Raw genomic sequence first — 13,112 nt, 5'->3', positions numbered from 1 at the left:
GCATTACTCTTTCTAATTATAGATTCATTGCTTTTGGATGAGAGAAAAAACTCAACATTAATGTGTATTAACTATTAACTCTTAATCCTACAAATTACGGCTGATATAAGACTCTTTTTTTTTTTCTTGCTATTATATATAGGGAGTGGATCCTCTCCAGTAAAAAAAAGATGGTGTCAATTGTGATCTTTCACCCTTTATTACACTCTCTTTCATATTTAATTTTGGCCATATTTATAAAATTAATGGTGAGAGATCACACTGCATTTTTTCAAGTGTTAAAAAAACTGGAGATGATTCATTTCCTTATATATATATATATGCATGACCATTCCGTGGCATGCAGTTATTGACATACAGAATCAAACTGCATAAAATTTAGTACGCGTTTTCATATACCGTTAGTTATTTATTATTTCATTCAGCTATGGCAGAGTTGAGAAGTAATAATGTTGAGGAGTATTTCAAGGGAAAGACCATTTTAGTTACTGGTGCAACTGGATTCTTAGCCAAAAGTTATTACCCTGTAATCCTGTATCTATACTCCTTAAGGTGCATGAAATTAGTCCAATAATTAAACTTCTGATTTTGTTTACTGTGCAGTTTTGTGGAGAAGATACTGAGAGTTCAACCCAACATAAGGTTGTACCTTCTAGTAAGAGCATCAAATTCGTATGTAGCTACCCAACGCTTGCATAATGAGGTAATAACTAGAATTGTCAAAACAATTTGGTTAAATAAATGAGTTAACTAACACAACATTTAAAAGGTATTAACTCCACCCTGCTTTTACTATTTCAAATTATCATATATTAATTTTTACAATTTTTTTTGTTTATATTCATTTCAGCTATATTAGGTAGTCAATACTTGAGTATAAATAATTATATTGATGCATGATTCATGTTTGTATTTCTGTACGCAAAAACTAACAAATAAAATACCAGAAGTTCAGTATGTTGATAAACTATTAATAAAAAATAGTTTACCTTCTAAAATTTCTAAAAAAAAAAATTTATATTTTTAGTAGTTTTTATTTCAATATAATCCTAATTTCAAACCGGCTTAATTAAACTTTGTAAGCACTTGTACTAAAAATTATCCTTACACCTAATAGTACATAGGATGTGCAGCATTCAATAATGCCTCATTCATTATTTTTATCTATGTAGGTTTTTGGGAAGGAATTGTTTAAAATGCAGAGAGAAAAGTAGGGTGAAGAATTCAGCTCTTTTTTGTCCAAGAAAATGGTTGCAGTTGCAGGTGATATTTCTCTTGACAATTTTGGAATCAAAGACCAAATCCTTATCAAAGAGATGTTGGAAGAGATTGATATCATAGTGCACACTGCCGCAACTACCAGGTTTGATGAGAGGTAAATAAGATTGCGTTATTTTAACCAATAATTATTCACTTGTATTACGTGTATCGGTATAAATTATATATATATATATATATATATATATATATATATATATATATATATATATATATATATTACCAAAAATAAGGAGACTCAAACCTGCGACCTCTTAAGTTACGGGGAGACTATGCCATTTGAATTATAATTCATTGACGTATAAAATACATGTTGAAATATAAATAGATATTGAAAATTAAAAAAAAATCATGTATTTATATACGAATATATTATCTAGTGGCTGATTTTAATGTCTAAATAGATTTTTGATAATTATTAAGCTGCCATACTCTTTTTTTTATGGATTTACCTAAAGAGGGTTTTAAAAATATTAATCGAGAGAATAAAACTTTTTCTCTTTGTAGTTATTTTTTTGGAAAACTTTCAAATATACTAAGAATACTAATAATTTAATAATTTTAGCTGTTGATTTTAATTAATATATATTTTATAATTAAAATCAATGACTAAAAAATTCTTTCAATTTTTTTATTAATATCTTATTTATTTTATGCAGATATGATGTTGCAATGGCGACAAATACAGTGGGAGCTTATAATGTCATGAACTTCGCTAAAATGTGTAGTAGAATAGAGGTTCTTCTTTATGTATCTACTGGTATGCAATTCCATAATGAATTAATCTGAAAAGTAATAAAAGTTAGTGAATAATCACTAATCAATCAATATATATAAATTTTAAATATGTAATTTTTAAATTTTTAATATATATATTTTGTGGTACTCACATGTAAATAACAAACAGGAAGAGCCTCCTATGTTGCGTTTAAATATAAGTTGGTCGATTCATCATATGCAAAAGAAAAAAAATTGTTTTTAATAATCTCCTTAATGATGAATACAAATTCTCATATTATCCATATTGCTCAAGAAAAGTCAGTAAAAATCTAAGAGATCTCAAAATCTAATATCAAAATGATTTTATTATAGTTTTACGGAAAATGCTATGAGTTAACATTTTTAGTAGAAAAAAAATTTGGTTATTAGTCTTAGCTTTAAATTGGTCAATATTTCTCTAATTTTAGAAAAAATGTGTGCGTGCGCGTGGTTAATTGTATTTTGGTTTCAGCTTATGTTTATGGAGAGGCAGGACTAATTCCTGAGGAAGCATTTCATATGGGTCAGACGTTAAAAAGTCCTTTAAAATTAGACATCAACTTAGAAAAGAAGTTGATTAAGGAAAAACTTGGTGAACTCAAAGCACAGAATATCAATGAAAGAACAATCACCTCAATAATGAAAGAATTTGGAACAATAAGGTAAACTGCAAATTAATATAAACTCTAATTTAATTTACTCTCTTTTTACTTCTCAGGTAAATTGTAAAAGCTTGATTAATTATCGGTGTTTTTTGTTTCCATATAGGGCAAATTTTCATGGGTGGTCAAACACCTATATATTTACAAAATCAATGGGAGAAATGCTTGTGACAAATATGAAGGGTAATCTACCGTTGATCATCACGCGTCCGAGTTCTATAATCGGAACTCATTCAGAACCCTTTCCGGGTTGGATTGAAGGTGTTAGGTAAATAGAATAATCGTTTAATTTAATTAGCATGTATAATAATATGATGGATACATGATTATTTGAGAGTGTAACTAAATGACATAATTTTGCAACTTCAGAACTATAGACTTTGTGTTTGTTGAGTATTTCAAAGGAGCACTAACTAGTTTTGTTGGCCATCCAAAGACAACTATTGATCTGGTGAGTCTCACTCTTCAAATCATTTTACTTTGAATAGTTTGTATACAAAAGTAGACGAATTATTATCTTTGGAGTAGGTTATTGTTTGATGTTTGAAGTGGATGCTACATTTTTCTCCTCACTTGAGAATTGAAATGATGATACAGATACCAGCAGACATGGTGATAAACTCAATGATCATAGCGTTGTTGGTTCAGTCTAAGAGTAATTCTTCCAACAATTTGATCTACCATATTAGTACTTCGCTTGGAAATCCAATTAAACTTTCGGATATTCAAGATATAATGCATTGTTATATGACAAAAAAACCGTGGCTAAAAAATTCTGGGAAGTCAGGGGCATTCTATGAAAAATTTACATTCAACCCCAGTTATACGGAGGTTCATGAATTTCCCCAAAACAAGGTATTGGCTCAAATAAATTAAGTTGCCATATTTTATATTTAATGGAACTATTTTGTTACATAAAGGTTTATTAACGTTGAATTACTATGCTATGTTTTTAACTAATAATTTATTTCCCCTTTGATTGTTACGGTGTTAAGAGATCAAGGTTGAAGAGGATAATCAACATTTATCGTCCTTATCTTCACTTCTCGGGCATGTACGTAACGTAATACTGTATCTAATTAATTATGTTATTGATTCATATATAAATATGCAACATTTTAATTTATTTGTTAACAACTTTGATGATAAGAACACGGAGAAGCTGCGGATGGCAATAAAGGGAGTTGGCAGTGTTGAGAGGGAATTTAACTTCGATCCCAAGAGCATTGATTGGAAGGACTACCTGATGAATGTTCATTTTCCAGGTCTAATCAAGTACAGCATGCAACCTAAGATGTAACGAACACTTGACCGTTTGTTTCAAGTTGGAACAGCATAAGAATGATTAGGAGTATTGGTATTGTTTTACATGTTAGTATTAGATGTTTGCAGGAATTGCATTGGAAATTTCGAACTGCCTTAGCGTTGTTCCAGATTGTTGGCTACGCCCCTTTTGTGTATTTGTAGTGGCAGTGGTGTGAAGAAAATAGAATTAGAAATCAAACAAAAACTATACTCGGAATTAAATAAATAAATAAATAAGAAACTCTTCAATAATAATCTCTTGCTTGGTTATGAATGTCAGCCACCATGGTTGCCATGAAAAAGTAACACCTTAATATTAAGCCTGAATCCATCGCCTCAACAACGATCAAAATATAATTACATCAATGAGATTAAATTGTATAGATTGAACTTGGGTGGCCAAAAAATAAAGCCCCTCCTTTAAATTAATTTAAAATAATTGCAAATATAGCACCTTAACTTCAAACAGAATCATTCACGTTGAAAGATTTGTCACAAAGGAGGAGACCTCTCTTTTCTTTTACCAGTCAAGGAAGTTGTGTTGTTCTCATCAACTTGGGAATCCATGATACCGACACCATTTGAAAATTCCTGTGGTCCCTCGGCATCCTTTGTGTTATGGTGATTGAAGTTGGGAGTATCCACACTATTGCATACATTAGCTTCGGCATCCTGAGAACTTTGACGGGTAATACACAGCCAAGTCCTTGAAGTTTCATCACCAGTGTGCAGTGCTAAAGGCACATGCCATGACCCTTTTTCTGATTCCTGAAACATACAAACCTTTTCAGATTTTTTTAAAGAATTTAATTCATCAGCAAGTCTCAAGAAACAAGTCGAAATACAATAAGTTGAGACTCATTTGCATACCAGCATCTTGGATGACAATACACAAGATTCGATTCATTAAGACTCTATAAATACAAAAACTCATCCTCACAACAATAACAGTCCCTCTAAAAGTAGCATTAACCTTTATGAACATTACAGAAGCTTAAAAATATACTTAAGTATCAAATCTCCCAGCAAACACCAAAACCTAGAAAATCCTGACCGACACACATGTAGAGTGCAAAATACTTCTGCATACCCCGCAAGTACAGAAAAAGAATATTACCTGGATGACCAATGAGTATGGTGGTGGCATCTGAAGTTTCAGGTTTCCTTTAACAAATGTGTAGTGAACCTGTAGATGAGGAAAACAACTTATCACATGAATAAGCACACAATAAAAAACTTGAATGAGCTAGAGAAATTTTTTGCAACTTCAGAAGTATAAACTTGGATGACTCTATCAATGTGAAATAACTACTGCTAAGTCGAATATTGGAGAATGTACTAAAAATCAGTATGGTTTATCCAACCACATGAAAATTAAAACAGATCAAACTCCATTTTTCTCCAAATAATCCCCCTCCCACCAGAAATTTCACAGAAAATTATAATACACTAAAGAATATAATAAGAATATGCACATGAATGACAACAAAAAAGAAATAATATCATAATAGAATAAACACTTTCAAAAAGAATCTACATGAGTGAAAGTGCTCAAACCAAATTACAGGACAGAACAAACAGGGATGTAATAAATTTGAAAAATTAAATGAATAAGAAATAGACTTCCCATAGAGGATTCAGTCCATTTGAAATTGTGAACAGGAAAAAACTCGCGCATTATGCTAGAATAAGCAATAGCTTACTTGATGTCTTTCTTTCCACTGGTTAAAAAAGTTGCTTCCTATGAGTTCAAATATGTGATCCCGCATTTCATCATTTGTCACAAGCAAGCATCTGAGTTTTACAGCAGCATAAAGCCAATACCTGAAATCCAGAATAGTTCATGGTAATAATATCAGTACACAAGGAAAATGAAATGAGTTAAAATGAGAAGTGTAACTGTGTAAACGGTACTTAAATGGAATAATCTAAAGGAGAATTTGCAAATTAGTGATCAAAAGAAATTTAAAACAAAAAATTTAACCATATAATTGAATTGGTGCCTAACAGAGAAAGAATAATTATCATGCATATGTGACTAAATACGAATAGTAAATTAAGCATATTTGAAAAAACGGAAGAATACTCACTAAAGCTAATTTTCCTTAAAAGTTTAAAAAACTAATATATTATTAATCTTAAAGGAAAAGAAATGGTCAAACAGTAAAAGAACAATGCAATCAGTAAATTAAAAACAAAAGCAAATTGAAAGAAAATAATTTAGCAATTCACCAATCATCATTGGATCCAGTTGGAGTCGTATAGAGCGCACCATTATTCATCCACTCCTCTACCACCCTTCTGCTTGATGGATTATCCATAAGCCCTCTCATTCGCTTGTTATGCAAGATGACCAGTGGCCATTTTTTCCCGCTACAATTGTAAAGTTCTTTTACTACATCGTCAAGCTGAACTATTACAAAATCGACATGATAAACACAATTAGCTGCAAAAACCAACAAAGCTTGCTCATCACACAAGAGAGCAAGAACATGAAACATCGGCATACAACCTGAGAAATGCTAAATCCACCATCTGCAAAATTTTGTTGGTAGAGCCCAACATTCGCTCCATCCACTATAGCATCATAACACGCATGTTTTTCAAGCCAGCCCTATCATGAAGGTAATAAAGGTACCAAAACTGAGTTACTACTTACTACTATCAATTACCAACATAAGTGCTAAAAATATTCACACATGAAACCGATCTGTGTTTCAATGAGGGGACAAGATTAACTCACCTGAAATTCACTGAAATTAGCTTTGACCTCTCTTTCCAGAGCCAAATTAGCAACAGAACGTGCAAACTTGTCTGTCTCCTCATCATCGATATCAACACAAACCAATTGCTGGCTGCAACCACAGCAACGTCCTTCAACACTAACATTGGTCCTTCTAACAAGCCAGTCCCCTTTCCCAACCCACCCTTGACCATGCCACCCTCCCCCATTTCGCAAAACCCCTTCTTTCACACGAGCCAAGTCCTCCAAACCAACCTCAGAACCCTTTCCACTGTGAAACCACTCTTCAATCACAGACGCCGTCGTTTCACTAACGCACCTCACTGAGCTCCTTAGCTTGTGCAAATACTCATACACCTTATCTGCATTCCCGTTCTTCGCACTCACCTTCAGAAGCGCCGTGAGTTGTGGTTCCTCGAGTGTCACACCAGAACCGTTCACATGCTCCTCCACCTCATAAGCCTTACCGGAATTTCCAAGCTCACAGAATCCGAACAAAGCAGGGTCAAAAGTCCTCAGCCTAGGGGCAGAGCCATAATTCTGAACGGCCTTCGCGAGCTCAAATGCGCGGTCGGCATTGCCTTTCGCGGCGGCAAGCCTGGCGACAGCGGTGAGGGTGGCTTCATTGGGGTTTATTCCGAGGCTGGTCATGTGATCGAAAATGCGGAATCCGTGGTGCAATGCGGTGTCTTTGAGCGAGTCGTTGTTGACGGAATTGGAACAGAGGTAGAGTAAGGCATTGAAGTGGTGCTGATTGATGCGAGTGTTGGTCGAAACGGCGTCGTCGTATACAGAGATGGCAGCGCTTAGATCCTTGGATTTGGAGCATGAGTTGAGCTCGAATTGGAACTTGGCCTCTGGAGTTTGTGCCTTCCTCTTCTTCTTGCTGTTGTTGTCCATTGATGCAGTTTGGTTGGGTATTTTGGTGTTCAAATTTTGCACCATTTGAAACTCTATAAGCGTTAACTTTTTTGGTGAATCTATATAGCAGTTACCTATATACTGGTAGAATCCGGAGAATTAGAAGAGGATTGTTCAGCACACACAAGGTTGTCAAGAACAAGTTCCTATATAGGCACGGAAGGTTAGTAAGCAGAGCACAGAATGTAAGTGCCTACAAAAATTTTAATCATGGCACGTAATATAAGAATGTAGGCTCAAATAGAAATACATGTACTACATAATGATAAAATAATCATCAATCTCATATAATAACACAAATAGAGAAAGTAATCACAAATACCATAAATATATTACGTTATAATAGTTCAAAATGCATAGAGTTTAACTTGAAAGTATTCAGCTCCAAAGCTAGTAGTTAAATATCATAAAATATAAGTCACAAACCATAAAATAAAAAACACATCCACAAGTTTTTGACATATATTAAACTAAGATGAGAAATATTCAAAATATCTAACACCAGCTATTAATCAAAGTGACATCTAAAGCAGATCTTGGAAGCCATGACCATCATCATCTTCATTTTCATCTTCTAAATATATAATGTAAGGCAGTATGTTAATAACTTCACAATAAAACAACACTAAAAAAATACATAAAAAAACATTAAAACAGTACTACAGGTCTATAACAGATTCACAATTGAAAAAAATAACTAATAATAATTAGAGCATCACAAACCCTATATTAATAATTTCATATATTGAATTATATACATAATGCAAGACAGTAAATCACACACTCTGCATCAATTATTGATTATTGGCAGAGCCAGGCAACATTCACAAGTCAGAACAAACCTGAAAGTGAAAGCAGACCGTGAAGACTGGAAAAATTCAGGGGCGGTTCAGGAACAGCAAGCGACGGCCGAAGGGAGCAATGAGTTTCGCCGCCGACGGAGAGCTACAGAGTTCAGACTCCGCGAGAGGCAGCACGCGGCCAGACTCGGTGGCGGCGCCCTGAGGTGTGCTTGTGCGGCAGTGGTTGTGAATGAAAAACACAGAGACGCGGTGGTTTTGCGTTCTGCTTGTGCGGCGGCTGCACACAAATGCAACATAAAATGGCGGTGGCGAAAATGGTGATACGAAATTAGGAACACTTTGTTGCTGTGGATTGGAAGTTATCGTTTTTATTTTAAAGGAAATTAGGATTTTCTTTTGTGGAAGTTATGAATTTTTCTGAATTGGAAGTTATGAATTATTTTTTATTTTTTTTTTGGACGGGGAAGTTATGAATTATGAACGAAAACTTAGGACTACTCGATTGGGCCACTTAGGCCTTGGCCCATTTTGATCTTTACAAATACTTTCGTTTTAGTCCAGCCTAAATATTTTGGGCCTTAATTGAGGGTTTGTTCTTTGTAACAAGAAACTCATGCTAGAGCGAAGAACTAATAATATTTTTGGAAGTCTTGAATTCAATCAACCTAGCGACCTGGTTGGTTGAATAATATCTAATTAATATTCTACATATATATTAGATAAGGTTTAGTAATCTAGCAAAATGAAAAATGGGTTAATTACTAATATAGTACACGAAAGATTCAACTGCTAATCAAATAGTCCTAAAATATATTATTGACAAAACAACCCTTAAATGATATGAAAATACGAAAAAAAAATTCAATAAATATTACATTTTTTGTAAGTAACAAAAATTTTTTTATATTTAACAAAGACTTATCAATTATATCTAAATTTTTGTGGCATTTGAATAAATATTTAGAAAATTCACAAAAAATTTCGAAACAAAATTTGATTTTTAAATTTTTTTTTTAAAAAAATATGGTCATTCATAATAAAAAAATTTTAAAAATTTACTTGACAAAAAAGTGCAAAATTTTAAAAATAAAAAGATCTTATTTTTTTAATTATAATTGTAAAAATGTGTATTAAAATTTGTTGATATCTAAAGTTATGTTTTAGAACATATTTTTAATATTTATTATTTTTTTTGCAAATTTATTTATCATCAACATTTTCGATACAAACTTTTAAATACTATTTTAATAGTTCATTGAACGAAAGAAAAAAAATTAGGGATCAGCATATATCTTGGTAGATTATAGGTAGCAGATAGAGATTATTGCTCCACTGGACTCTGACCACTCCAGCTTTTAAGACGTGTGTTGATTTTGTATGTCGGTTCCATCCATTTGAAAAATGATTCGTTTCATTATTTATAATATTGTAGATTCGTAGTATCATAGCACCAGCAATGTATATGATGAATTGATACATGTGAATTGTTTTTACACTATCTCAGTAGTCCTTCTTTGTAGGAGCGAGTGCCAATAATAATTTAAAGACATATAATATTGTTTAGTTACAATAATTGATAGGTTACGGTGTTAATTAGCTTGAATAATTAATATCTTAAGGTGAAACTCTAACTCATATAGCATGCATAAGCCTGTGTCACTTTCATCTAGAGATGATGACGGTCGCACTCTAACGTACACATGCCTAATCATTCTCCGTCTCATTCGGATCCAAGTGATAAATGTCGCCTTCAGTTGTCACGGAAGTAGAATGAAATATGCATGCCTCACATTTTTCATTTATAGTGAGTTTATAAAAAACATTAGTCATAAATATCTAATTCATTTTATAAAAGACAAAATCTATATGTATATGTTAAACTATTTAATAGTCCAGAATAATATAAATTTTACATGGAGATATCTTTACAAATTAAAAGTAGTCGCCATTTTCTTTTCCATCAAATTTTGGTTTAACGTGAATGTCAGAATTGGAGGGTTGAACAACCCAAATTGTTCAATAATTTTAATTATTAAGATGTTGAAACTTGAAACATTACTTCGTCGAAAAGGGGTTCTCCCATACCGAAATTGTTGAAACTTGTATTGAAACGTTACTTCATCTAAAAAGGGTTTCTAATAATAGATATCAAAATCCTTAATTACTTCATCTAAAAAGGGTTAAGTAATTATTAATAATTACACATACGTAATACATTACCAAAAAACCACTTTTTCAAAAAAAATTAATTAATAAGAGAAAGCACATAGTAGCTAAATTTCTAACACGTTTTTTTTATGTAAGATTTTTTTAATTTTGTGATTTTTTCATAAACTTTCTTTCTTTTTTTTTTTGTTGAATTTACGCTATAATTCTTTATTCTAGAGTGAACGATAATTAAACTCTAAATTTTTAGATTATAAAAGTTTTAATATCATGTCACAATATTATATTTTTTAAAATTTTAAATAAAAAAAAAACCAAAAATAATTATATTTCTAACACTCTTTCACGCAAAAATCTCTTTTATTGGCCACAATTATTTCTTTTAAATAATCAACAAATATCGAACTCTAAATTTTTAAGTTATAAAAATTTTGAGATCATGTTATCATATACCACTTCTTCAAATAACTTTTTCTAGATGTGAAAAAATATTATAAATTTTATATTTTTCAAAAATAACTTTTTAAAAAAATTATAAATATAAAAAATTTCTAAACTAGTAGTGTCATCAAATACAACTCAAATCATTAATACATATTAACATGTAGGAAAAAAAAAATTAAGTTACTTGATCAATAATATATATAGCACACGTTATAATTGCGCGGCAGAATTGAAAAGAAAAAAAAAGAAAAAGAAAAAGAAAATGATGTTTTCTACATGCTATTTCTTTCTTTTCTTTTTGTTGAGCGGACTTTCGTCAATATATGTATAAGTTCTCTGTATTAGCTTAATTAAGGAACCCACCATAGACATTCTCTGCATCACCTTTTCCAAATTGTCTCATATAACTTTTTTGGGCATATACGTGAGTAACGTGACACGTTTTGCTTATTTTATATATACATATATATATATATATACTGACTCAGGGGTTAGCACCAATCTCCTCATGCCCAATTGATAGAGACATAAAACGGTCAAAGTGCAATCGAATTGGATTTTGGATAAGAAGAAAAGAAAAAGAGAAATGTCACTTTAACCATTTTTATTAATATTAGTTAATGTTTTGAATTAATATTTTATTTTTTATATTATTAAAATTTAAATTTTAAAAATTAATATTTAAAATTTACTAATTGAAATTTTGGCTAAATATTATTTAAAAATAATAAATTTTATTGATGACGTAATATTATTAATGGTGTGGCTTCTAGATATCTTTTCAGCTTTAATTTTTCATAGACTAACAATGTGTGTGATGGGAAAATATATCTATGTTTGATCTGCATTAATCAACATAGCTAGTCTAGCTACTTTGTGTGGCGAATGAGTTTACACAGTAATAATCCTTCTACCGATGAATATAATGAGGCAATTTATTTGAACTAATCTTATCTATTTTGGGTTTGATATTTAGTGTATACTATTCCTTATGAACATTAAAAATAATGATTAAAATAAAGAACTATACTACTATTAGATATTAAAATTGAAAATGAGTCGACTTAATTTTATTTTAAAGTCAGCTTATAGAATAATAAAAAATATTTTATATTTATAAATTTTCTTCAAAAATTTTATTTTTAAAATATGTGAGACTTATATAATAACAGAGACAAAGCAGATGGTATCCATATCTATGTAGTTTTACTTGTATTAACACATGCATGGTTCGTCACCTGAAAAATAGTGTACTACACACTAATAAGAAATCCACTTTTTCCCTTAGATGACACTATATTTATTCATAACTTAGGGTCACTTGATGAGTATATTCGTATTTAAGGGGGGCCGGGAAAAAAAAGAAACGAAAAAGTGACGCTTATTGGAGTAAAGGATGCCGACATACATGCATGGGTTAGACAAGCTTGACCACACTTTTCAATTGCTGAATCCATGTTCAAAATACAAATATTTGCCCATCTATCTAGCTAGCTAGCTAGCATTGACGAAATCTGTTGAGGTACAGATTTTTTTTTTTTAGTGAAAAGTAAGCTAGAGAAGAAAGAAATATATCTATTGTATTAGTGAAAAATTACATCTTTACAGAGATAAAAGATACGATTATATATAATTAAAAAGAAAGAAAAAATAAAAAAATAAAAATTATACTAACTATTTTTTTATATTTTATTATACAGCTGTGAACTACTAATATCATACAATATTCAATAAAAGAGCTAGTAATATTTATACATTAATAGCCTCTTTTAAGTTGGGAGTGTATAAATTATACATTTCAAACTTATTACATACCTCTTCAAAAAGACCTGATGGAAGTGCCTTTGTAAGGACATTAGCAATTTGTTCTCTTAATGGAATTGGGATGGACTTTAAAGAACCGTCTTGAATTTTCTCTCTAACTTTGTGACAATCAATCTCAATGTGTTTTGTCTTTTCATGAAACACTGGCCGCAATATATCTAGCAGATTGGTTGTCACAAAATAATGTCATAAGAGCTGGTAACTTGA

The 13,112-nt window shown here is 31.3% G+C and overlaps 2 protein-coding genes across 2 annotated transcripts; one reads left to right on the top strand and one right to left on the bottom strand.

Moving 5' to 3' along the window:
- Positions 1-337: 337 nt before the first annotated feature.
- Positions 338-4,259, top strand: LOC112769462 (probable fatty acyl-CoA reductase 4). The gene is made up of 10 exons (XM_072225374.1): positions 338-515; positions 604-703; positions 1,173-1,375; positions 1,938-2,038; positions 2,510-2,699; positions 2,806-2,967; positions 3,069-3,150; positions 3,297-3,554; positions 3,695-3,753; positions 3,850-4,259. Exons 3-10 carry the CDS (start codon positions 1,248-1,250, stop codon positions 3,875-3,877), a joined length of 1,008 nt encoding a protein of 335 aa, XP_072081475.1. The 5' UTR covers positions 338-515; positions 604-703; positions 1,173-1,247; the 3' UTR covers positions 3,878-4,259.
- LOC112771427 (proteinaceous RNase P 2) lies at positions 4,249-8,909 on the bottom strand. Its single transcript, XM_025816177.3, has 7 exons — positions 8,511-8,909; positions 6,748-7,814; positions 6,517-6,618; positions 6,237-6,412; positions 5,708-5,828; positions 5,122-5,190; positions 4,249-4,772 (listed from the first exon to the last, which is right to left on the bottom strand). The coding sequence occupies exons 2-7, from the start codon at positions 7,690-7,692 to the stop codon at positions 4,497-4,499; spliced, it is 1,689 nt and encodes a 562-aa protein (XP_025671962.1). The 5' UTR covers positions 7,693-7,814; positions 8,511-8,909; the 3' UTR covers positions 4,249-4,496.
- Positions 8,910-13,112: the final 4,203 nt, after the last annotated feature.

This window comes from Arachis hypogaea, chromosome 18 (assembly GCF_003086295.3).
Source record: "Arachis hypogaea cultivar Tifrunner chromosome 18, arahy.Tifrunner.gnm2.J5K5, whole genome shotgun sequence".
In the NCBI taxonomy this organism is placed as follows: Eukaryota; Viridiplantae; Streptophyta; class Magnoliopsida; order Fabales; family Fabaceae; genus Arachis; species Arachis hypogaea.
The sequence above is the reverse complement of the archived record's forward strand: the minus strand, read 5'-3'. Positions and strand labels throughout refer to the sequence as shown.

Coding starts and splice junctions, on each gene's coding strand:
- LOC112769462 (XM_072225374.1), top strand. CDS start 1,248: ATGGTTGCAGTTGCAGGTGATATTTCTCTTGACAATTTTGGAATCAAA. Junction 2,039..2,509: donor TCTTCTTTATGTATCTACTG/GTATGCAATTCC, acceptor TTTTGGTTTCAG/CTTATGTTTATGGAGAGGCA. Junction 3,555..3,694: donor ATGAATTTCCCCAAAACAAG/GTATTGGCTCAA, acceptor TACGGTGTTAAG/AGATCAAGGTTGAAGAGGAT.
- LOC112771427 (XM_025816177.3), bottom strand. CDS start 7,692: ATGGTGCAAAATTTGAACACCAAAATACCCAACCAAACTGCATCAATG. Junction 5,829..6,236: donor ACTGGATCCAATGATGATTG/GTGAATTGCTAA, acceptor TCTGGATTTCAG/GTATTGGCTTTATGCTGCTG. Junction 5,191..5,707: donor AGTGGAAAGAAAGACATCAA/GTAAGCTATTGC, acceptor CCTCATCTACAG/GTTCACTACACATTTGTTAA.